At 46.3% G+C, this 21674-nt stretch overlaps 1 protein-coding gene across 2 annotated transcripts; it reads left to right on the top strand.

The window, feature by feature from the left end:
- Positions 1-14629: 14629 nt before the first annotated feature.
- Positions 14630-20777, top strand: LOC142951445 (DNA-directed RNA polymerase III subunit RPC4). 2 transcript variants are annotated; one of them, XM_076092983.1, is made up of 9 exons: positions 14630-14768; positions 15291-15497; positions 16308-16354; positions 16482-16636; positions 16751-16875; positions 17967-18054; positions 18200-18462; positions 19182-19334; positions 19786-20777. In XM_076092983.1, the coding sequence occupies exons 2-9, from the start codon at positions 15321-15323 to the stop codon at positions 19921-19923; spliced, it is 1146 nt and encodes a 381-aa protein (XP_075949098.1). In that variant the 5' UTR covers positions 14630-14768; positions 15291-15320; the 3' UTR covers positions 19924-20777. The 2 variants fall into 2 exon arrangements, with proteins under 2 accessions (XP_075949098.1, XP_075949099.1); XM_076092984.1 differs by lacking the exon at positions 14630-14768 and adding an exon at positions 14989-15143.
- The last annotated feature ends 897 nt before the right edge of the window (positions 20778-21674 follow it).

Genomic DNA, 21674 nt, shown 5'->3' with positions numbered 1-21674 from the left:
AGGAGGGCTGTCTCAGTCGAGTGACCGACTTTGAACCCAGACTGGTGGGGGTCCAAGAGGTTGTTTCGATGGAGATAGGAAGACAGTTGAGTAAAGAGAGCGCGTTCAAGTGTTTTGGAAAGAAAGGGTAGAAGAGAAACTGGTCTGAAGTTCTTGACATCAGAGGGGTCAAGTGATGGTTTTTCAGAAGGGGGGTGACTCTGGCAGTCTTGAAAGCCGTGGGAAAGCTTTGCCAATAAGGTAGAGTATGGCAGCAATGAAGATGGCAAACGGGGTGGGTGCGATGGTGTATCCGTATTTGACCCCTGTTTCCATAGTGAAAAGCTCAGACTCAGAACCACTATTACTGAGCACTGTGATTGACATGCCGTCAATTAGAGGCCTCAATATTTTGGTGTACTGTATGGTAGCCGTACCTTGATCTGCTCAACAGAGCCTGGCAGTCTATGACCATGTACAAAGGCTGTTTTTGTTGGCAGCCTTTTTCCTGGAGTTAGCGGGCTTTGAGTATCATGTCTGACTTGTTGTCTTTCAGCAGCTCCTGCCCATCCTTTGAGCACAGGGGGTTTAAACCGCAGAAGATTGGACCATAGAAAGCCTTGGTAGCACTGAAAAAGCCTCTGGTGTCACCTGAGTTGTCCAGTCTCTGTATTTTCAGAGCTTTTTCTGTCCACCTAGAGTTCTTAAACTCCCTTGTCTTGCTCTGGATGTCCACCTTGGCTTTGGAGTGAGCAACTCTTTTGGCCTCACAGGTTATATCATTCTGCCAGGCACAAAAGGCTTTCCTTTTCTTGGAGATGAGTTGTTCTATCTCTGTGTCATTCTCATTAAACCAGGCCTGGTGTTCTTGACATGTACTCAATGGTGGCATTGAGCAGGCTCCATTACTACTTGATGTCATCAGGATATTCCGATTGGAGGCTTTCCCCAAGAGAGGCCTGAAGTCCCCGCTGAGTGCCAGTTTCAACCAGGCTTCTGCCGAAAAAAGGTGTTAGTGATGGTATGGTTGTACTTACCAAATTTAAGATTTGAGTATGAGATCGCCAGTGGAGTTCATGTTCCTGATGCCTTTCTTTCCTACAGTGCCCTTCCAGTTGGTGATCCCTGTAATGATTACAAGTATTTGCGCACTGGAACCCAAAAGCACGACACGGAGACAGAGTTACAAGTATAGTTCGATTTACTTATGTTCAGGCAGGGTCAAAACAGGGAGACGGGGTCGGAACAGGCAGATCAGATATTGGAATGAGGATAACGCTGAAGAGCTTGGCAGTAACACACAAGACAGTCTGGCAGGGATCAAGTGCAAGTGAACGAACCTAAATGGTAAGGGACTAATGAGGGAATGGACTGCAGGTGAGATGGGCGTGGAAGACCAGTTGAGGAATGAGTGACGATAGGTTGTGAGCGGCAGGACCTGAAATGACGGGAGAGTTAGATAAACAGGCAGGCAGGATGAAAACGATCTAAGATGAAGTAGAATTTGTGACAATCCCAGCCGACCCTGGCGTTGAACTCTCCTCGGAGAATAATATTGTCCTCCCTAGGGATCCCTGACAGAGTGCAGTTTAAGCAGGCATAGAAGGTCTCTGTAACTTCCTCTTTACTCACCCATATCACCGGGGTTGTAAACGTCAATCAATGCTTAAATTTTGGTCCTGACTTCCCTGTTAACCCTGGACAAAGATACTACAAGTAATAGCTGTGGATGCGGGGAGTGGCTCGTAGAGAATGCCTATATACAGATTTGAATGTAAATACAGAGGACACCAGCGTTAATTTGCACTGTACACTTTACCTTCATACTACTTCTACCACCTGTTTTACCTACACACAGCGCAATTTACATTTATATTTTCGGCTTCCCTTTCCCCCCAAGTCATGTGTGTACAGTATGTACACTAGGGTCTTCCTGGTGTATATCTATACTGTATATAAATTATAAATGTATGGTTTAATTTATGATTTATTAATGATTTTTCATTCAGTGAATGTTTTTCACAGATAACATAAAATATAAAGAATGTGTTCACAATGATAAAGAAATGTGTATTATTATATACATTTCAATATATAATATATATTACATCTTGTTCTTTTGTTTAAAATATTGTTTGTGTCCTTATCTCTTCACACATTTACCCCGATAGGGCCCCATTGCATGTGTATGCCACTATATGGCATGAATATGGCACCACAAGTTAAAAATAAGAAAGTTTGAAAAACAAATATTTTTGCTCACGTGATTACAACCGAGCCATCATCTTCATGACTGCTGAACCAACAACATCATTTGCTGATCTAGACTGTGAAATACTGTTGAAAAGCTAGTAGGTGGATATTAAGGTGTGTATATATGGTACATGTTATTTTCTTCTCTACATGTTTCCACCGGCAGTAGGGTGTAGTCATGGTGAAGACATCAACACTTTGACCAAGTCTCAATAAAAACATCCATAGGTTCACATTTATTGCAGGACTTCAACCCTGACATCACACAGGCTGTGCTGTAAAGTCATATATTATCACTATGTAATGTAAGGTTGTTCTTTTGACAATTTCTGAGAAGCGAGTAAGTGAGTATCTTAATGTGTTTAATCCTGTTATTTGCTTTCTTGGTCAATTTGCTGCCTCATCTGCTTGTACGCATGTTTTCTGTTTGTCTTCTGATCCAGAGAAGAAAAATCAAATGGAGGTGCTGATTGGCCTGTCGGCACTGATGGGGTTTCTGGTGCTTGTTTTCATCATTACCACATCCTTCAACATGTGGAAAAGGACCCAGGGATAATACATTTGAATATTTATCTAAAATATCAAAAAAGGAAAAAATTAAGTAATTTTTAGCATTTCCATTCATTTAAGAGTATGTGTACTGTAGGCAATGAAGGAAACACTCTATGAGTTAATGTGTCGAAATAATGGAGAATTCCACATCCCAGAGCTGCTTCATAACCAAATGTTGCCTAGTTGTAATCCCTTTATGTAGAACAATCTGGCAAACTCACACCAGCAGATCATTTTTCATTTGCATTTGCTGTAGCTCAAGCTGATTTTGACACCTACAAGGAATTCTGTATGTATTATACATTACTGTGCAATACATGTAACTTACTGAGTGATGTTGTTAAATGTGAACATTTACTTGGTAAACTGAAAGACATTTTTAGCATTGGTAGTGTCTAGCAGCTTCCATTACTGAGTATAAAAAGTATTATAGAGTTTTATGGCACCTTGAAGTGGTAATATGCACTGTATAGTGTTAATAAAAAATAGTTAATGGGACATTTGGTAGATTCATTCTCTTCAACCCTCTTCCTGTATCCTTGTCCAATGGTTGGAGATCAATATATAACAAGTTACATCCTGCCCTCCATCTTAAGACAAATATTAAGCACACGCCTTCTGCCGAGGTTGATATCCATATACAAGGACAGTTTTTCTCAAAGTGGTCCAGGGACCCCATGGGGTCAGTGACACACTGCCAGGGAAGAGTTTTCATATCAATATAAATACAATTGTTATAAGATAACAAATTTATAACATTTAGAATCTGCAAATGTGTAATATATGCCTAATATCTTTCAAAAACATTTATCTTGTGTTGTTCTTAAGTGTTTTACAAGTGTAAAAAAATAGGCTACGTCAAATTGTTCGAAGGGACATATTGTATTGGTCCTTGGTTGAAAAAAATAGATATTCTGTTCTAGGATATCAAGTGATGGGTGTACTGTAAATAAGTACAATAATTCTGTAATTGGTGAAAACAAGTAACATGCAGTACACATTATGGTCCGTTAGTATTTTTGGTTTCTCATGTGTGCACAGGGTCCAAAATTAGCACCCACCACTCGTCAAATGCAACTATATACGTTAGTAATTAGAAATTAGGTTAGAATTGGTGGGTTGTTGAATAATAGGCCACTACAAACTCGAATCACTACAACACATAAGTTGATAGACCACGTTTTGATTTGTATTGACTCTGCACACTGGTGGTGGCATGCGACGTCTGAACGCCAATAAATGCGTTGTAGTTCTTTGATTGACCGATGCATCAACAGACACCTCTGTTTAAAAGGAAAAGATGGTGTATGTCAGAACCTGTGTGGCAGGGAGATTGGAGACTTCATTTGTTAGGATAGCTTAGGTATGATTTGTTTGATGCAAGACGACAATAAACAAGTGTCAATTAAATGTCATACTGATAACAAATGAGAAAAGAAGTGATAGTGAAGAGCAGCAAAGTTAGTTATGTCATCAGAGAGGAATCAACGATGAAGGTGACCAAGGGCAACATTTTCAACTTCCTCAAGTGTTAGCTTTAAAATAGCTTCATCAGGGGTGTTACTTCATCAAGTGTTAGCTTTAAAATAGCTTCATCAAGTGTGTTACTTCATCAGGTGTTAGCTTCAAAATAGCTTCATCAGGGGTGTTACTTCATCAAGTGTTAGCTTTAAAATAGCTTCATCAAGTGTGTTACTTCAAGTGTTAGCTTTAAAATAGCTGCATCAAGTGTGTTACTTCATCAGGTGTTAGCTTTAAAATGGCTTCATCAGGGGTGTTACTTCATCAAGTGTTAGCTTTAAAATAGCTTCATCAAGTGTGTTACTTCATCAAGTGTTAGCTTTAAAATAGCTTCATCGAGTGTGTTACTTCATCAGGTGTTAGCTTTAAAATAGCTTCATCAGGGGTGTTACTTCATCAAGTGTTAGCTTTAAAATAGCTTCATCAAGTGTGTAGTGGCAGCTTATTTTACCGTCCTTCTTGGCCACTTCTTGCAGGATGTAAAGGGTTCTGACTCGCGTAGCCTACCATGTCCAACTTACGTGCTCTTGCAGGCTAAACTTTTCTTGCTAGCTGTCCAAAGATGAGGCTCGTAGCTCGTAGTTAAGAGTGGCTTTATTCCATGTAAACAAAAATAAACAAAACAATTTCCTTAGGTAATAACTGGAGTACTAAAACATTGACTTAAACTGGCTATAACTAAAAAGTCTAATCTGCGATCTAGAATCTGCGGTCAGAAAAATTGTTGCTCCACATCCTGCTCCATCAAAGCCTAACTTACACTGAAACTCACTTAAAGGAGTCAACCAATAATTATCCAATAGCAGGACAGAATAGAGGAGCCTTTATCTTCAAAGGGCAAAAACACACATTTGAAGCACATTTTACAACATGACCAATCTTTTAACTCTATTATATGGTAAACATTCTAAAGAGCATAACACACATACTTTTGCAATAAACATAAAATACAAAAACTGTTAAGAATACAAAATGGCTCTTACAAAGTGTGTTACTTCATCAAGTGTTAGCTTTAAAATAGCTTCATCGAGTGTGTTACTTCATCAGGTGTTAGCTTTAAAATGGCTTCATCGAGTGTTACTTACTCAAGTGTTAGCTTTAAAATAGCTTCATCAAGTGTGTTACTTCATCAGGTGTTAGCTTTAAAATAGCTTCAAGTGTGTTACTTCATCAGGTGTTAGCTTTAAAATAGCTTCATCAGGGGCGTTACTTCATCAGGTGTTAGCTTTAAAATAGCTTCATCAGGGGCGTTACTTCATCAAGTGTTAGCTTTAAAATAGCTTTATCGGGGGTGTTACTTCATCAAGCGATAGCTTTCCATAGCTTCACCACGGATCCAGCTATATGGAGCCATCAGAAAATGAAGACAAAACTGTTTTTAAATTAGAACCTGTAATTGTATTTATATAAGCCTACGTAACTCTCTCCGCTGTATTATTTTCTGCCTCCGCCACGTTTCAAATATTTCCTACAGAAAAGAATGTGACACACACATGAAATAGAACCAGACCAGCAGCAGACAGCGCATTTTTCTGTAATTGATGATGTGAGATACGCAGGCCGTTGCCACAGCCTGTTCCATGCATAGCATAGACCAATCGTTAGTTGTTGCAGCCCTAATATTTTCTCTTGCTTAATTATGGTTTGTTAAGGTAAGTAACCTCTTCTTGTGTAACAGGTTCAGCATCAGCTGTATTAGTGTTTGCGCTCCTCTGTCATTGCCTCTCATTACCAACTGCTTAAATACTGTAACATTGCTTTTGTAAGCAGAATTATCTCATTTTAGAAGATGGAAATATGCTAATATTGGCATATAAGGTTTACTCAGCCACTGACTCAGTGATTCTTTAATGTCACTGATGAAGACAGTGGTAGATATAAAGTGATAGTTTCAACTGTGGCTAACGATAATTAACCCCTGCTGGTCTGTAACCCATTTCATTATAGCATTGGGATTACTGGAATAATTTTGGACCATATACACACAAAATGCCATGTTCATAGATATAAATAATAGGTTACCTGTGCTGTGCGTGCCAGCTGTGCGTAAATGATGCATATTGGAGAGGCCAGAGTGTGTGCCAATGCCAAAACAAAGCCTCATCCACTCTTCTCCAAAAAGATCTTATACCACTCGAGGGACAACATTGTGATGTATTATTCATAGATTAATGGCTGATTGAATTACTTCACCAGATACAGGGCCGAAACATGGTTCTAAACAAGGAAACAAGTGTATGCATGTCTTTTGTCTTCAATTTTTGTCAGCATTTCTGTTATTAAAAAAATAAGATATTCCTATTATTGTATGCCGAAACCAGATCCGAATGTCAAAGAAATAGGTATTTGGTGTTTCCTAAAACACACATTGTATTAAAATTATGAATTAATTGATGACGAAATGAAAATAACAATATAGAAAAAGAAAAAAGTATCAATGCAAATATCCACTTTTAATATCATACACCAAGGTTGGTTTAAATGTGTGCAACATGGTTCAGTTTTAAATTAGTCCAACTCATTTAATCATAGTGAGTCATTCTGTGACTTAAAGGGCCTTAAGTGTAAATAAATGTAAGTCACTTATAACTCCCTGTCACCATTACACAAGGCACATTGTGATTACATGATCAGAGATTACCAATGTATGTGGTGAACCAGGGTCTGTTTTTGGAGCAGAAGATACCACATATGCTTGTTAATGTTGGTGTAAGTGTCTGTTTTCTGTCCCAACTGCTAAATGAACAATGGGACTTGAAGGGCCTGGAGGAGACCAGAACTGGAGCGCATGGGACAAACATTTGGTAAATATCAAATCAACTAGTACTAATTGTAAAAATAGTTTAAGTTGTAGTAGTCGACTATAGTATGTTGTAAAAAAAATGTCATAAAATGTCATAGTAGTATGCTATGAAAATATGTCAAATTCAATTCAAAATCTAAGTATGGTATGACATAAACAATCATATAGTGTCATAGTGTTTCATGAAAATATAAAAATGTTATAGTATGCCATAGAAACCTAGTGACGTAGTGTGTCGTAAATATAACAGTATAAAGTAAAAAAGTTACTCAAGTGTCATAATGTAGGAGCGTGGAAACAAACAAATGAGGCGAGTATTCCCTTTGGCTGCACCATGTGGCCGTTTATTTCCATCCATACACACATGACACACATTCACTTCCTGCCACCCTTTAACCCCCCCTGTCACCAGGGTTACGCCCCTTTCCTTAAAGGGGCCCCGTGAATTCGGTCTTTCCCCCTACATGCGCCCCCCCAGAATTCACCAACTCCAGAGGTTAGTCCCAAAACTATTAATGTCTCGGGGCCCGAATCAACCGACCAGCCCGACTCTGTGTCTCTGGGGCGGGAGGCAGGACCACCGTTGAAGGAACCCTCCGGGTCCTGTCGTGTCGTGGTGGGAGGGCCCGAGGCCACCCCCGCCGTGGGGGCTCAGCCAACCTTACCGGTTGGTCCAGGTCCAGATGTGCTGGTTTAAGGCGGTCTACCGACACGTATTCCAGCCTGCTGCCCATGTCGACCTTGCAGGTTTTGTCTCCGGGCTCCAGCACCCAAAATGGCCCGACGTAGGGGGGTTGAAATGGTCCACGGTGGCCGTCCTGGCGAACGAAAACATACTCCGCTGACCTGAGGCTGGACGGAACGTATGACTGTGGAAGGCCGTGCTGCGACGTGGGCACCGGTTTGAACAGCCTGGCTTTTTCTAGGAGCGTTTCCCGCTGCTGGGTAGCAGACCAAGGGTCTGTGACTTTGGGGATAAACTCCCCCGGGACCCGCAGCGGCTGTCCATAAACCAGCTCAGCCGATGAAGCCTGCAGATCGTCCTTGGGGGCTGTCCTAAGCCCCAACATGACCCAGGGAAGTCTGTCCACCCAATTGCTGTCTTTGAGGCTGGCCCGGAGTGTCGCGGGACATAATGAGGACTCAAATGCAGACAGTCAGAGTAGTGAACAAGAGGTTTTAATAACTCACGAAACAAAAACAGGTAATCCAAGGACGAGACAAGGGGGGTAAATCCGGCAGGACAAGGCAGGCAAAAACAGGGCAGACAGACTGGGAAACCGGGAACAGGAAGAGCAAAACGGGCGGGTAGGACGGAAAACAAACACAATGATCTGGCAGTGAGTGAGTGAAAGACAGGGGTTTAAATAGTGAACTAGGCAGAGTGAACAGGTGAGACTAATGAGCTGATGAGGTGAGTGTGACTAGCAGGTGCACTGAATGAACTGATTAGGTGAGTGAGGAGCTACAGAAAGAAACAAAGACAGAACACACAGGGCAAAGCCTGATCGTGACAGTACCCCCCCTCCAAGGGACGGATTCCAGACGTCCAAAAAGAAAAAAACAAAAACATGAACATCTTCCAAGGGAGGGCGGTGGGGGCCCGGAGGAGGGTTATAACTCCTCCGAGGCCGAGAGTCAGAGTCCACAACCGGGTGGGTGGAGGGGGTCCGGAGGAGGGATGGCCGGCCTGGCAGACTGGGGAGACTGAGGGTCCGGAGGACGGAACTCTAGAGACTGAGGGTCCGGGGGTCGGAACTCTAGAGACTGGGGGTCCGGGGGTCGGAACTCTAGAGACTGGGGGTCCGGGGGTCGGAACTCTGGGGTCCGGGGGTCGGAACTCTGGGGTCCGGGGGTCGGAACTCTGGGGTCGGAACTCTAGAGACCGGGGGTCCGGGGGTCGGAACTCTAGAGACCGGGGGTCGGAACTCGAGAGACTGGGGGTCCGGGGGTCGGAACTCGAGAGACTGGGGGTCCGGGGGTCGGAACTCGAGAGACTGGGAACCAGGAGGGGAACCAGGAGGGGAACTGGACTGGAGATTGGACGGGGAACCAGGAGGGGAACTGGACTGGAGATTGGACGGGGAACAGGGCCCCAGGGGCTGGAGATCAGACGGGGAACAGGTCTCCAGGGGCTGGAGATCAGACGGGGAACAGGTCTCCAGGGGCTGGAGATCAGACGGGGATCAGGTCTCCAGGGGCTGGAGATGAGGCTCTGGGCAACCGGAGTCCATAGACTGGGGCTCAGGGGGATAGACTGATGACCCAGCGGGGTAAAGGGCTGGAGGTCGTTGCAGCGCGGAGGCGGCAGCGGCCAGGACTGGAGGTCCCTGCGGTTCGGAGACGGCGGCGGCCGGGACTGGAGGTCGCTGCGGTTCGGAGACGGCGGCGGCCGGGACTGGAGGTCGCTGCGGTTCGGCGGCGGCCGGGACTGGAGATCGCTGCGGTTCGGCGGCGGCCGGGACTGGAGATCGCTGCGGTTCGGCGGCGGCCGGGACTGGAGATCGCTGCGGTTCGGTGGCGGCCGGGACTGGAGGTCGCTGCGGTTCGGAGACGGCGGCGGCCGGGACTGGAGGTCGCTGCGGTTCGGAGACGGCGGCGGCCGGGACTGGAGGTCGCTGCGGTTCGGAGACGGCGGCGGCCGGGACTGGAGATCGCTGCGGTTCGGCGGCGGCCGGGACTGGAGATCGCTGCGGTTCGGCGGCGGCCGGGACTGGAGATCGCTGCGGTTCGGCGGCGGCCGGGACTGGAGATCGCTGCGGTTCGGAGACGGCGGCGGCCGGGACTGGAGGTCGCTGCGGTTCGGAGACGGCGGCGGCCGGGACTGGAGGTCGCTGCGGTTCGGAGACGGCGGCGGCCGGGACTGGAGGTCGCTGCGGTTCGGAGACGGCGGCGGCCGGGACTGGAGGTCGCTGCGGTTCGGAGACGGCGGCGGCCGGGACTGGAGGTCGCTGCGGTTCGGAGACGGCGGCGACGGCGGCGGCCGGGACTGGAGTTCGCTGCGGTTCGGAGACGGCGGCGGCCGGGACTGGAGGTCGCTGCGGTTCGGAGACGGCGGCGGCCCGGACTGGAGGTCGCTGCGGTTCGGAGACGGCGGCGGCCCGGACTGGAGGTCGCTGCGGTTCGGAGACGGCGGCGGCCCGGACTGGAGGTCGCTGCGGTTCGGAGACGGCGGCGGCCCGGACTGGAGGTCGCTGCGGTTCGGAGACGGCGGCGGCCCGGACTGGGGATAGCTGCCGCTCCGAGGCGACAGCTGGAGTTGGCTGGATCGCCGACCGGACACAGGGATCTGGAGTCGGTCGAACCGCCGACCTGACACGGGGAGCTGGAGTCGGCTGCGGCCCAGCGGGAGCGGGGAATAACTGCGGCCCAGCGGGAGAGGGAGTCTGGCCCTTCCTCTGCCTCTGTCTCCTTCGAGGTTTGACCGATATGTCCATTAGGTCACAGTCTGCCTTCTGGACACTTCGAGGTCCTCCAAAGGCCAGACGGGTTCCCATGAATTGTTCATACCAGGCGGGAAGACGACACTCCATACTGTGGTCTGCTGAGTCCATCTTGGGCCAGATCATTCTGTCGCGGGACATAATGAGGACTCAAATGCAGACAGTCAGAGTAGTGAACAAGAGGTTTTAATAACTCACGAAACAAAAACAGGTAATCCAAGGACGAGACAAGGGGGGTAAATCCGGCAGGACAAGGCAGGCAAAAACAGGGCAGACAGACTGGGAAACCGGGAACAGGAAGAGCAAAACGGGCGGGTAGGACGGAAAACAAACACAATGATCTGGCAGTGAGTGAGTGAAAGACAGGGGTTTAAATAGTGAACTAGGCAGAGTGAACAGGTGAGACTAATGAGCTGATGAGGTGAGTGTGACTAGCAGGTGCACTGAATGAACTGATTAGGTGAGTGAGGAGCTACAGAAAGAAACAAAGACACAGAACACACAGGGCAAAGCCTGATCGTGACACGGAGAGCAGCTTTCATCGACCGGTGGAACCGCTCACATAACCCATTAGCCTGCGGGTGGTAGGCGGTAGTGCGATGGAGCTTCACCCCTAGGCTTCCTGCAACTGCATCCCACAGCTCTGAGTAAACTGCGGGCCTCAGTCTGAGGAAACGTCAGCTGGGGCTCCGAACCTGGCGACCCAAGCCTGAATAAATGCCCGAGCCACCTCATCCGCTGTTGTTGATGACAACGGGACAGCTTCTGGCCAACGAGTGGTTCGGTCTACCATTGTGAGGAGATGTGTGAAACCACGGGATGGGGGCAAAGGTCCTACCAAGTCCACATTCACGTGATCGAACCTCCTTTCTGGAACCAAGAACTGTGCTAAAGGGGTCTTTATGTGACGGTGCACCTTGGAGCGCTGGCACACGACACAAGTCCCGGCCCACCTCCGTATATCCTTTTTCAGCCCATGCCAGACGAACTTAGCTGCCACCAACTTCTGAGACGCCCTCTTGCCAGGGTGTGACAGTCCATGAATAGCATTGAAAACCTGAGACGTCACACAGGAGCGTAGCGCCAGTTTTAGCCAAACGGGACCTCCTCCAACCGCAGTCCCGTAACTGAAGTCCTCAACTCCTGGACGCCCGGGTCTGAAACCTGATCCCCAGCCATCTTGTTATAGTCCAATTCTAACTGGACAGCCCCAGTGACAGCCCTGGAGAGACAGTCTGCGACCAGGTTTTCCTTGCCCGCTACATGCTGTAGATCCGTGGTAAACTCTGATTTGAAGGAGAGCTGGCGCTGCTGGCGTGCGGACCATGGTTCGGCGCCCTTACTCATGGCAAACGTCAGTGGCTTGTGATCCACAAACGCCGTGAACGGCCGAGCCTCCAGCAAGAACCGAAAATGCCGAATGGCCAGAAAGAGGCCGAGGAGCTCCCGATCGAAAGTGCTGTACTTCCGCTCATTAGGCCGCAACTGTCGACTGAAGAAAGCAAGCGGTTGCCACGCCCCTTTCACCCACTGCTCGTGCACCGCGCCCACCGCGTAGTCCGAAGCGTCCGTGGTGATGGCAATCGGAGTCTTAGGTGACGGGTGTGCCAGTATTGTCGCGTTTGCCAGAGCTGTTTTAGCGTCAACAAAGGCAAGTTCCCTCTCTTCGGTCCAGTCCACAGCCTGTTTGATGGCTTCGTACAGGGGCCGCATCACTTGCGCTGCTCGAGGAATAAAGCGATGGTAAAAGTTCACCTGCCTAAAAACTCCTGCAGGGCCCTCACTGTGAGTGGGCGTGTAAAGTTAGCCACTGCCTCCACCTTTGACGGAAGGGGAACCGCCCCGTCCTTTGTGATGCGGTGTCCCAGAAAGTCAATGGTGGTCAACCCAAACTGGCACTTAGCCGGGTTGATGATCAACCCGTGCTGGCTGAGTCGCTCAAACAGAGTCCGGAGGTGAGACATATGCTCCGCCCTTGACGAACTGGCCACCAGGATGTCATCCAGGTAGACGAACAGGAATGGCAGGTCCCTCAGCACCGTGTCCATTAGACGCTGGAACGTCTGCGCTGCATTTTTAGGCCAAACGGCATCCTCAAGAACTCAAACAGGCCGAATGGAGTGATCAGTGCAGTCTTGGGAATGTCCAGCGGGTGAACGGGCACTTGATGGTAACCTCGTACCAGGTCCACTTTCAAAAAACACCACGCTATCCGACAAGTGGGCAGAAAAGTCTTGAATATGTGGAACCAGATAGCGGTCCGGGATCATTGCATCGTTGAGCCGGCGATAATCTCCACATGGGCGCCACCCGCCCCCAGGCTTCGGGGCCATGTGCAGGGGTGAAGCCCACGCACTGTAGGAGCGGCGAATGATGCCACTGCAAGCATGCTAGTCAACCTGGTAGAGCCCGCTCCACTTAGTGTACATGGGTAAGAACAAAAAGTCAGTGTTTATCAGGCGACGGCCCTTGACGTCCACCAATAGTCCATACGCGCATAGGAAATCCGCGCCAAGCAGGGGAATGGCAATTTTGGCAGTAACAAAGTCCCAGCTGAAACGCTGCCCCATAAAACACAGCTCCAGGCACCGTGTCCCAAAAGTGCGTATGGGGGTACCGTTCACGACTTCCAGGGGGGGGCCCTGCCCGTTTGTCAGCATGTCCACCCGCGATGCAGGCACAACGCTCCTCTGCGCCCCCGTGTCACAGAGAAAGCGCCGCCCGGAAACGTCGTCCCGGATGAACAGCAGCCTGCCTTCCCAACCGACGCTCATGGCAGTCACTGAGCGCCGGCCCTGGCATTTCCCGTCGCTCCGAAACTGCATGGTGAATGGCAACTTGTAGCCCGCGGCCCAAACCTTGCGTGGTAATAGCACAGGCCGGTAGCTCCCCGCCGTTGGCTCGCTGCTGCTGCTGCGGCGACGACTGTTGTCTCCCCCGGCCACGGCGTGGCTTGGGCCGGCCTCAACGCGGCTGTGTAGCTTTGTTGGCCAGCCAGAAAGAACTTTCTGAGAATTTTGCGTCTCCCAAAACTCCTTTAGTTTGAGCGAAACTGCGTGCGTCGTCATCTTCTCTTCTGGAAACGTCCAAGAGAGTCAGGGTCACCAATGTAGGAGCGTGGAAACAAACAATGAGGCGAGTATTCCCTTTGGCTGCACCATGTGGCCGTTTATTTCCATCCATACACACATGACACACATTCACTTCCTGCCACCCTTTAAACCCCCCTGTCACCAGGGTTACGCCCCTTTCCTTAAAGGGGCCCCGTGAATTCGGTCTTTCCTATCCCCTACAATAGTATAATATATATCATTAAAAGATTCATAAAATGGTAGGTCACTAAAAACGTCATAGTATAGTGTGTAATAATAAATAATATAGTATGCTATAAAATGTATATAGTAAAGTATGGCATAAAAATGTCTAATAGTATAGTATGTCATGAAAAATGTCACAGTAAAGTATGCCATAGAAATGTCATAAATATAATATAGTATGTTATAAAAATTTCATTGTGTAGTTTTATAAACATGTTATAGTAAAAAATATCATTACAAATCTCATAGAACATGCAATAAAAATGTTTATATAGTATTAATTATATAGTATGTCATTAAAAAAATGTCACAGTATAGTATGTTATAGAAACAGAAAAAATATCATAAAAAAATTAAATACCATAATAATGTTGTAAAAATGTCATAGTATGCTATGCCATGAAAAAAGTGTATAATATAGTATATCATAACAAAATTGTTTATAGTGTGGTATGTAAAATGGCATAGTATAGCATGCAATAAAAAGGATGTCAAGAATTAATTTAAAGAATCATAAAAAGTCAGCATAGTATGCATTCAAATTGTTAAAAATAATTAGGTTTTTTTTAAATAATCATATGTCATAAAATTGTATGTAATATTACATGAAAATGTAGGATATCAAAAAAGTAATCGTATAGTACGTCATAAATAGTAAAAATATATATATATCAAAGCTTATTATGTCATGAAATTGCAAAATGCCATAGTATAATATGGCATTTAAAGAGCGGAGAATGTCGGCTCGGGACACCCTCAAACACGAGCAGACAAACACCGCCATCTTGTGGTTGCACCAGTGTAGTGCAGTTTAAGCGAAACAATGGCAGCGCAGCACGGAAGGAAATTAACACGGTCCTTTTAAACTGGACAAGTTAAACAAGCGGCAAAAGGGAACTGGTAAGTGGTCACTGGTTGAAGAGTTTTAACGTTTTGACTCTGCAACGACCGCCCACAGGGAAAACGTTACTCCGCTGTTTTACGACCGAGATGTGTCAAAGATGAACTCGTTTGTGTTCAAACGTCAGGAAGGATAGGCTACTGTGCGTAGCAGCGATACCGAATATCACGACTAATAGTATTCTGGTTTGCATAAACGGAAACATTTTGGCCTCTGAGGGTGCAGTTTTGCATTCTGGCGCAGTCTGTTTTGATGCCGCGACTGCGAACAAAATGGAGGAGTATAAAGTCGTTGTTAAGTTGTCTGTTGTTTGGTGTGGACCCGCGCAGGGATCAGACTGCGTGTGATTAGGAACTGTTTTTGGCGATAAAGCGGTAGGTATAACGATAAGCCTTACGTCAGTCTCAAAATGTAACGTTAACGTCATTGTTTAGGCTGTGTGCACAATGAAAGCAGGCTGTTCTGTTATGTGAAACGCCCCCCATCTGCCGCCACTAGTAAAAACATGTAACGTTCTGCAGAATATCCGACGGAGGGCCAGGTAACACAACATGACCGACTCTGGAGATGCAGCATGTGTTCCCGGCAGCGGCACCGGGCTGAGCTTCACAGCGGGCCGAGGACTCCCAGGCCGGGTCAGGAGTCTCTCCTCTCCCGCTCAACCTGGAAGACTGACGTCGCTCAGAACCAGGGACCTAACACTAGGGGGAGTCTTCAAAAAAACGAAGGTATGGAACGTCACACCAAAGGGATGAAACAGGAGAGGCATTTCCGTGTGTTCTGTTACAGCATTGGTAGCCTGGACTTCACGTGACACACATCTTCTACCTCCTCATGCTGACACTTTAGGACCATGCAATGCATACCCCCAGAACACATACGTCATGTAATGATTATATTAAAGCACACAATCCAATACAAGGCCTTTACATACAAGGAATAAAACAAGGAATTCAATTCAATCAATTAAGATGAAAATAAAGTTTAATTTGATTGTGTTTATGTAATAGTGCCTACAGTTTTAAAGAGTCTATTAGACCCCCAGCAGACTGATCCACTGTTCAAGGCAGTTAAAGCCATCTTTTTTACTCTGACAAAGATATAGAAATGTTGAAACGTTCTCTGTTTGCACAACTAAAGGCTCCAAATCAATCCGTGTTCTGCTGAAAGATGCTGCACAGAGAACCCTGTTTCAAGGCCATAACAGTTCAATTCTGTCATACTGGAAAAAAGGAGAATGTGACGCTGTTTACAGCATGATGGAACACATTTCCTCCTTTCAAAAGGAGGTCAGGGGTCAACTTCAGTTAGAAACTCATCTGATTTAGTAGCTGCTTTAATGCAGGTGTTCATAGGAGGGTCACAATTAAAGAAGGTAAGTCACAGTCCTGTAATATTGAAACAGTTTGAATCTGGCAGCTAGAAAAGGATTTATAACACCATGTATTTGCATCACCTTTGTTTTGAATCCCATTTAAGAAATATGTGGTATTAACAATATTTAATATTTCTTCTCTGTTCTATTTTTTTCCCCAAAGAAAACCTTTGAGCCAAACGTCCACGCTGTGAGGAAAAGCAAAGATGAGTGCGTGTCCATCAGTGAGATCATTCCAGTCCTCTGTTTAGCCATGAAAGTTTGAAGCATTGCACATTTCCTGCAGTAGGTACCTAGTGTGTGACGATTATAAACATTGTGTCCGATTCTTCCCAAGGTTAAAGGAGGAGATCCACTCGGCTCCAAAAAAGGAGAGAAGACAGAGGGAGGAGAGGAGGAGAGAGAACAGAGGGAGGAGGAGAGAGAGGCCTCAGACGATCCAGTCTCACTCCATCTTTGAGCAGGGCCCTGCCGACACCGTACGCAAAACAGGTGCACAGCTTCTGCTGCTTCTTTCTTTTCCTTTTCTAATATCCTTTGAGCATGCACACCAGAGGTCTGTCACAGAAGCATTACAGGTGCACTTCCTCCCGTGTCTCTGTTCAGGCTGGCGTGGTGCTACAGACCTGCAAGACTCCACCACCTCCCCCGTGTGCAAACTTGTGAAGAAAGAGAGGAAGGACTCGGAGGAGGAGGATGATGAGATACTCAATAAACTACAGAGGGATGATGTGAGTACGTCCTGCTAGCTGCTAGATCTTAAAGTATAAATTCACAACTTTTCAAGTCTGTCTTAAAATACTAGTCCAGTGCCCATGTGAACATTGTTCTCACCCTAACCCTCTGAGGTTTGTTTGAGGCTTCAGCAGTCTGAGTTTGTCAAATCAAGTAGGAATCTTCCACAGTCTGTACAGAATATGCTCTTTGTGTTACGACTCATTTTCCTATAGATAAGTAAAGCTTCAAAAGAAGAGGATCAATGAGCAAGAAAAAAAGACACGAATCAATGATCAGTCCACTGTAGGAAAGAGCTGACCAATCAGATTAGACTATATCAGTTCTTAATCAGGGACACCCCTGCTGGATATATATATACATATCTGATATACTGACTTGTCTGATATACTGACTTGTCTGATATACTGACAGAACGAACTTTAAAAAGTGTGAACCTGTCCTTTAAAGCTGCATTTATTTTCTTGGCCACTTGGGGGCAGCACAACAAGCTGAAAACACAACATGTTACCTGTTGTTACCTCGTGGTTGTTGTGTTGTTCGTAGTTTGCCAATTTATTCATGCAGCAGACACAAAGCAACATTAGCATTCATTGTGTTCACCTGATGATTGTGAGCCCAGTATTCTCTCCTTGTAGCTGTGGTTTGTTTTCCACCGACTCCTGAGAAGAACATCTGTCTCTGAGTGACCCCTTTCACATTAGAGGTCATCATTTGATCCATTGTTAATATCAGAATATTGACTTTAACATCATGTCATGCACTAAAGCAGGGATCCCAGACTACCTGTCTCCTCAGTATTTTATTCCAAAGTAATTGTTTCTTATTTCACATTAATAACATGGACATGAACCTTCAGGAGTTGCACCTGCAACTGACACGATAATGTCTTTTCCTCAACCTGGAGGACAGAGGAGAAGTTGACGGTTGTTTTTTATGGAGTTCAATCCGGCTGTTTCCTGTCTCATGTGTTTGTCAGGAATACAGTCTCAGCTCAACGTTTAGCTGCACAGCATTAGTTTGTAATGACAGACCCTAAAGTTTCATCATCCACCATAATAACTAATGTTATATGTTGCACCCACAGTTCATAGATGACCCGGGTCTGAGGAACGATGTCAGGCTGAAGCCCATCCAGCTGCCTCTGTGTCACACACTGACCGCCAGCACAGCATGTGAGAACACCACCTCAGTCTACTGCCTCACCTCTCACGCTGTCACACTGCCTGTCAACAGGGAGCTCATTTCACTCAGGACGGACACTCGTGTCAACGTTTCTAACCATTTGTGCTGAAGTGTTTGTGGTTGTGATGTTGGCAGGTCCAGAGAACCCCCCTCCGTTCAGACCCTCGGGCCACAGCAGAACAGAGCGGCCCAAACCAGAGCAGCCGTCCGTGGTAGAGCTGCTGCAGGACCTCAGCCTGTCTGGCAGAGAGGAGCTCTTCTTCATGCAGCTACCTGACAGTATGCCGGGCAGAGAGTCTGCGCAGAAGGTCGACCCCTCTTTGGGATCTTCGGCGGAGAAAGCTGCCAGTAAGGAAGGCAAGCCTGAAGACAAGAGGCCTGCACATCTACAAGCACACGTGAGCTGCCTCGGCAACATGTCTGCTTTCGATCATGTGTGGTTGCATCTATTTCATATTTAACACATAACATCGACTCATGCCGCTGCATTCAGGGACGCCCCCTTTTGTTGTTTGTGTTATTACCGACCCTCTTGGCAAACATGTTCTGGTTTTAAACATTTGCTGCTGATCTATTGGCAGAAATGGAATATAATATATGTATTATAACTATGCTTCCATCAGTGTGTACCTGCTGAAACTAAGAATCCTTGTGTTGTTGTTAGTTTAGAATGAGCTCTTCATATCTACATAGAGAGTCCACAGTGTTGCACCTCCATGTTTCTACGGTGGCCCAGAACAGATAAACACTGTCTCTAGAGAGAGACTTTCATCTCTGGTTTAGTTTGTCACGTCGAAGGCCGTTGTAGTTGCAGTACTGCTCTGATCGTAGTGTTCTACCTCTTGTTACCTGCTTGTAGAGGGAGGAGTGAGCAGAGACACTCTCAATGCCACCAAATCCTACACCCTGGTAATACAATGGAGGATGGAGATATGTTTTTGGTACTTGACACTAAACTGCATTGTGTGGCTGGATTCCCAGCTATACTCCCTTCACTACACACCTCGTGGAACTAACCAGCTAAACTAACCTAGCCATTCACCTCATTACTGCACCGCCGATCAGCTGCTGGTACGAGCCAGTTAGTAACAGGTTGAGTATCTCTGCCTGTCCTCAGGAGGCTGCGGCGAAGGAGGGCTGTCCTGTGCTCTCACAACTCCCAGAGGGGTTTCTGGGTAAACTGCAGATCAGGAAGTCAGGAAAGGTGGAGCTGAAGCTGGGTCACATCGTCATGGACGTCTCTGAGGGAGCGGCATTCTCCTTCCTGCAGGTGCTGCGAGAGTGTGTGTGTTGTTGGAAAGATCTCGTATGAGATTTTTTTATTGACAGTCCTGTTATCAGACGCACAAGAAAAAAATCAACCCGTCTCCAAGAACATATCTTCCCAGTACTGTTGAAATTTGTAAATGATTTCAGTTAAATCATTATTGTTGAAATAATTAGTACACAGGTAGATTTTTCCTTTTATTTTGTAGGAGGACATATAAGTGAGCCTTTTAAGCCTTTATTGTGAAGAGACTGCAGTGAGCTGCTGACTCTGAATACATCACAGAATGTTTCATTAGGATTAACATTTAATCAATAAATATTTTGGTGTGAAAATGCAGTCTATCTTTTGTTTATTTCTCTTCCATACTGAACACTTAACTGTTGCATCATCAGTCATCATCAGTAGTAAAACAGCTGCTAATACAGAGGCCATCTCTCCTCTCTGTCTGCAGCAACTGGTGTCGGTGCGTCTGTCTGACGGTCGGACCGGAGACATGATGGTGTTGGGAAACGTCCACCACAAGCTGGTCTTGTCTCCTGACTTCCAGGCTCTACTGAGACAAGCTGCAGCGCAACAGCAAGGACCCTGATCCCCTCTCACCCCGCAGAGCTCAAAGACTCTTTGTAGGATTCCTGATCTGATGTTTTGTTACCACGCCAACAGATCACTGTGGAGGAAAGGGCCGATGGTCCTCTTTAAGGCAGCTATGTACGTTACCCTCAGTAACCTGTTTTATCGTGTTTATGCTTTGATTTCTCTGATGACCGAACACCAGCGAGAGACCCCCCAGCTCCACACCAGTGAGTGGACGTCCTGGGACAGATCAAGGAGGACGATCACATCGACAGCCGACGCCCTCTTTGAACAGAGACAAAGGCCGAAATTCCAGACTTCCATACAACAAAACCACTGAGGAGTGCATTTGTGACTTAGAGATGCTTTGATAACTCAACTGTCGTACGTGTTAGTGTATCAGTCTGACCGCGAGCTAGCTGTGCTCCTCTATTAATTCCCAGAGACCCGCCTCTCAGCATGTCTGTCATGTTATTTGTTCAATAGACCAAAATGGTGCAAAGTAAATGTACAGTTGTGGACTGATCAACCCGTAGCTGCACTGATGGCACCATCCTGATGTTGGCTCTACCAGGTACCAGGGTTTGGTCACCACGTGGTAGAACAGCGTTCTATTTCGGTCACGGAGGAACCGTCAGAACACAAAGCAAAGCTCTGATTAAGAAACGACTGTGTAATGAAGAGTGCTGTTGCTATTCTAAGCTGGATTTTATATTATGTTTCTGTTGTCCCTTGTCTGTTTTTAACATGCTTTATTTTATATTTTTGTAACCTTGTAACGGTGTTCTATCTTGGCCAGTTCTCCCTCAAAGAGGTTGTAATCTCAAAGAATGTCTGGTTTAATACAAATTAAAAACAACAACTGATGTACTGCTGGGATTTGTAACCCTTTTGCATTTAGCCAACTTAGATATGGTATCTTCAGTATTACTATTAGATGTTTGTCTTGTTTGTCAGCCTGCATTTTGTTACCTCAACATCATTTAATTTCTCACTTCACCTCGTGAGCTTCATAGAGCTACTAAACGGTAGATAGACTGTACTTGTATTTCTCTTTTCTAGTCTTCTGACCACTCAAAGTGCTGTAACACTACATGTCATCATTCACCCATTCACACACTGATGACAGGCGCTACCATGCAAGGTGCCACCTGCCCATCAGGACTCTCTGATCCCTCATACCCATTCATGGACCACAGGAACAGCCTGCAGGAGTAATTTGGGGTTAAGTGTCCTGCCAGGGACACATCGACATGGACTAGTGGAGCCGGGATTCGAACCGTCGATCCTGTGATTGAAGGACGACCCTGAACAGCAGCTGTATTTCCAGATGTTGTTGACCTCCAGTGGCTGAAGTTGGCACAGTAAAACATTGATAGATAAGTCTTTATATTAACTACATATCTGATTCCAAACTTCCATCTATTGCCGAAATCTTTTCATTATAGTTTCTGGAAGTCCTTTCAGGTCATCCATTTTTTTTTAAAATGTCGGTCCAGCTTTGCCGTGGAAGTACATAAGAACCATCTCTGTGACCTCTCAATGGAATCAGATGCAAGAGACTGTTGATTTGCTGGACTGCTGGTACAGTCGGTCGTGTCTGTTCATGGCTCCAGATCAGATCTCCATGCTAGAGGGGACCGTGTCTCTGGAATCACCTACTCGCCATCCTCTCACCCTCAACCACCTCTAGAACTCATTTCTATTTCATTTGTGTGTCTTCTATACTGATATCTCATTATGGTTATATGCTGTACATTGTAATCT

Source organism: Anarhichas minor, unplaced genomic scaffold (genome assembly GCF_050575085.1).
Source record: "Anarhichas minor isolate MPS153535 unplaced genomic scaffold, ASM5057508v1 ptg000017l, whole genome shotgun sequence".
NCBI lineage: Eukaryota > Metazoa > Chordata > Actinopteri > Perciformes > Anarhichadidae > Anarhichas > Anarhichas minor.
This window is presented reverse-complemented; position numbering and strand designations above follow the sequence as displayed.